The sequence below is a fragment of the Sinocyclocheilus anshuiensis genome, unplaced genomic scaffold (genome assembly GCF_001515605.1).
Source record: "Sinocyclocheilus anshuiensis isolate Anshui unplaced genomic scaffold, SAMN03320099.WGS_v1.1 scaffold2322, whole genome shotgun sequence".
NCBI classification, from domain to species: Eukaryota; Metazoa; Chordata; class Actinopteri; order Cypriniformes; family Cyprinidae; genus Sinocyclocheilus; species Sinocyclocheilus anshuiensis.
In genome coordinates, this window is record NW_015556110.1 from 246376 (window position 1) to 250349 (window position 3974).

At 36.7% G+C, this 3974-nt stretch overlaps 1 protein-coding gene across 3 annotated transcripts in view; it reads right to left on the reverse strand.

Moving 5' to 3' along the window:
• Positions 1–1929: 1929 nt before the first annotated feature.
• reps1 (RALBP1 associated Eps domain containing 1) overlaps positions 1930–3974 on the reverse strand; it is an 18595-nt gene continuing 16550 nt past the window's right edge. For all 3 annotated transcript variants that reach the window (XM_016470779.1, XM_016470778.1, XM_016470776.1), the window contains 4 exons: positions 3500–3589; positions 3272–3420; positions 2694–2799; positions 1930–2578 (listed from right to left, as the gene is read on the reverse strand). In XM_016470779.1, the coding sequence (XP_016326265.1) occupies positions 2510–2578; positions 2694–2799; positions 3272–3420; positions 3500–3589 (414 nt within the window). In that variant the 3' untranslated portion in view covers positions 1930–2509. The remainder of the gene's footprint in view (positions 2579–2693; positions 2800–3271; positions 3421–3499; positions 3590–3974) is intronic.

Below are 3974 nucleotides of genomic sequence, written 5' to 3' on the forward strand. Positions count from 1 at the left end.
GCAGTTCACATGACCTGCCAGAATCAGACTGGCAGCTGCCACCAGCCAGAATCAGACTGGCAGCTGTCACATGACCTGTCAGTCGCGGCTCCTGCCAGCCAGTTGAAGATTGAACCCCCCCTCTGACTGAGAGTGCGATATTGCTATGCAACAAATTAACAAACAAAAGGTTAGCAAGCAGCTTATTTAGACACGATATTTGTCGAAATACTGCTAGTTTTTTCCTCCACACAAAGTCAAAACGGAATCAACCTTCGGGTATCCTAGCAACACACACATTACAGAATCAGTGTTTTTGAACAAATCAATGATCGAAGCGAAAAATTCAATTCAGCGTTTTTGAACTCACTCACTTTCGACTCACTCATAAAGACCGTTGCTTATGAGTTGACTCTAATGCACTACTGGACTACTGGAAAACAGTTGGAGCGCTTGACAAAAAAGGAAATTATTAAAATATTGTGCCATTTTTATTTTTTTGTGTAAAAATCACAGCTGCTAGTTCATTCTGCAGAGACACATCCATGCAGTTTAACATTTATGATCCCACAGCCATAACATAAGCAATTAAATAGAATATTTGCTGTTAGTCAGCAATTAACGCAAATTTACATATGAGATCAAAAGGTGTGTATCATACAATATACAACATACCCCTGATACAGTAAATCAGCCTGAACAGCAGGGAGAAAAGGCTCGCCTTGATTTAACATGGGAGGGATACATTACTGTGAAACCCAGCACACCAGGAAGTAACGTTAAGGCTTTAAAGGAGGAGTAAAAGAAAAACGCGGACATCAGTCAAAACAAACCGACGAATGAAAGACACGGTGCAAGTCTATGTGACAACACAAACGTCACATTAGTTCAGACGTTACAGATACAAATCGAGTGGTTCATCGTTAAGAGCCTTTTATACAAAATGTGACTGTGAACGACATGCAAAAATAGTGACGAGAAAAGACAAATGAAAGCCGAAGGGGAGAAAGTGCAGTCATTGTTTTAGGTCTCAGGTTTACGTACTAATGTCACAAGAGTTTATGATGCAGGACTGGTTCAGATGATGTACCGTTTGAGACTGAGAGAGGGACACCTGCCATCCTGGGGTGAAAGACTACAAGGTTGAATGAGTCGTTTTGTAATAACACAACAGAGTGTGTCAAAATTAGAAAAGAAAGCCGTTTTTGATGTCATACCTGTTGTCCTCAAACTCTCTCACGCACAGATGTGCCGTCCACCGGTACGGCGAGGAAGAAATATTAAAGGGGCAGTTCATCCAAAAATAACAATTCTGTCATTTGCTCAAATCCCATAAGATTGTCTTTCTTTCATGTGACACAAAAGGTGAATTTTTGGAGAATATCCTGGTCACTCTTTTTAATATAATGAGAGGGCTTACAAACAAAAGCAGCGTAAAAGTATCCCATACAACATTTGCATTATATTTCTAATTATTAAAGCCATAAAATAGCTTTTGCAGGAGGAACAGACTGAAATTTAAATTGTTATTTGTAAGTCTCTTTGCCATTTTTCTGTAAGTGAAGTGACTGTCTGAGTTGTAAACATAAGATTAATTTGATTCGTTTGAAACTTTTCAAAGATTCAGATTATCCAGAAAAAAAAAAGAATGAATCATTCACAATTTTGACTGATCCAGTGCTCAAGTTCAACTCAATGATTCAGTCGCAGCAGAAGAACACTACACAAAAAAATCAGTGTCTGTTCCTTGCAAACACCAATCATATGACCATGAAATAATTTCAATATAGCACACTTTTTTGGAGTATCTTTTGTATTATTGGAGCTTGAAATCCCCAGTCCTTGTTTACTGTCATTATCTGAAAAAGATCAGCCACCAAATATTCTTAAAAAAAAAAAAAAAAAAAAGTCATATGGGTTTATAACATGAGGCTGAATAAAAAACTAAAGAATTGTAATTTTTGAGTGAACTGTCCCTTTAACAAGTGCCTGTCAGAATCAGTTTTCTAAAGCATACTTCTGAAATAGTATGATCTCCCAAAAATCAGTTCTCCCCTCTGTACGACCAGTGCATGGCCTAACATGACTGTCTGAGCATGGTGCCTCTAACATGGAAGAACATGACAAGCTGCCTCGGGACTCTGGAGAACAGGAGGGGAAAAGGCTCCTTCATGTTTACCAGAATTACAGCCTCCTGCCGGACGTCAGGCTCTCGCCTCACACGCTAAACATAACCTGCAATGTCTGGGGTATTACACATACAACCACTCAGACTTTCTGTTTCATCAAAGTGCCATAATGGATAATGTTCCTGGACCCCATCCCTCTGAATGGCTGTGTGAGACAGAACAGTCTGGAGGAAGCGGCGATTGTGTCTCTTCTCCCACAGTCAGCAGAGGAGTGGAGACGGGTGAAATGGACATCCTGCCAGAGGATCCAACAGACCACTCAAAAAAAAAAAAAAAAAAAAAACTGGGGTAATCACTTTCATACACACAAACATTCAATCTGAAGCGAACACACACACTGTTTACAAATGCGAAAAAGGTCTAAGCTGTTCCAGTTGCACTTCAAGCGATATTCTTTCTTCTAGCAGGTCCTAAGAAGACAAAATTTGGAAAAAGACAAATTGTCAGACATTTGAACAGCTTGTCTTATGAAAAAAAAAACAAAAAAAAAAAACGGTGGTCACATTCAATGACATCTCACAATACCTTCAGCTGCTGCTGTAATTCACTGTTGAGTCTGGCTAAAACTGTATTCGTTTCTTTGTTTCTTCTAATGGAAGCCTGGATGGCCTTCTTATCTTTACCGATAGACCTGTTTTTAAACAGAACAGGAAGAGGAAGCATGCTTTAGGGTACAAGCAAACATTGTGAACATCGCTGGGCAAACCTCTCAACAAAAATTCCAGTACATATATATAAGGGGAAAAAAGATACTATATTTGCATACATATATTGCATTTTATTAATGTTCATCTATAAATATGTATTCGTATTTATTTATATTTTTTATTTATATAAAATAAATTATTAAAATAAATTATATTTATTATTTTAAATTTATTTCTATTTATTTATTTTAAATTATATTTATTATTTTATTTATATTTATTATTATATTTATTTTGAATATACAGTAATAAAAATATAACTGTATCCAAAATAAATGTATTGACATTTTATTTTGATTGCTTAATTGTGAAAATAATGCCACAATCAATAGAAAAATAAATAAATAAAATAAAATTTTCCATATTCTCTCCTGGTGGAGTGACTGACGACCTTACCGTGGAATTGAGGGCTGGGTTGCTAGAACAGTGGCTATGATGTTAGATTTTTGCGGAAGGTCCTCCACATCTGGTCTGAGCTCATCTTCTGATTTCAGTCTTCGACGAACGGGTTTAGGGGGTGGGGCCAATGGAGTGGATACTTTGGTCTGTCAAAAACATACACTGAGCGATTATAATGCTGAAGTAATATGCAATATGAAGATTGGTTGGTAGAGAATGGCTTACAGAGTTGACAGTGGTTGCATTTCGTTCCTCCGACTGAACGTCGTTCTTTGCCGTTTTCATCGTCCCGGTGGTTTCTGCACATCTTTCTGCCTGTATGTATACATATGCATTATACATAAACAACAGTTCAATAGTTTAGGGTCAGTGAGCCTTTTTTTGAAGAAAGAAAGAAAGAAAGAAAGAAAAAGAAAGAACGAAAGAAAGAAAGAACGGTACGGTTTCCACAAAATATTAAGCAGCACAACTGTTTTGTTTTCATTAGTGATAATAATAAGAAATGTTTTTAAACACCAAATAAGAATATTAGAATGATTTGATCAAATAAATGCAGTCTTGGTGAGCATTTAAAAAAATCGAAACTTTTGATGGGTAGTGTATATACATTTCTTTATAGGAAATGTAACATTTACTTAAAGGGGTCATATGATGCGATTTCAAGTTTTCCTTTCTCTTTGGAGTGTTACAAGCTGATTGT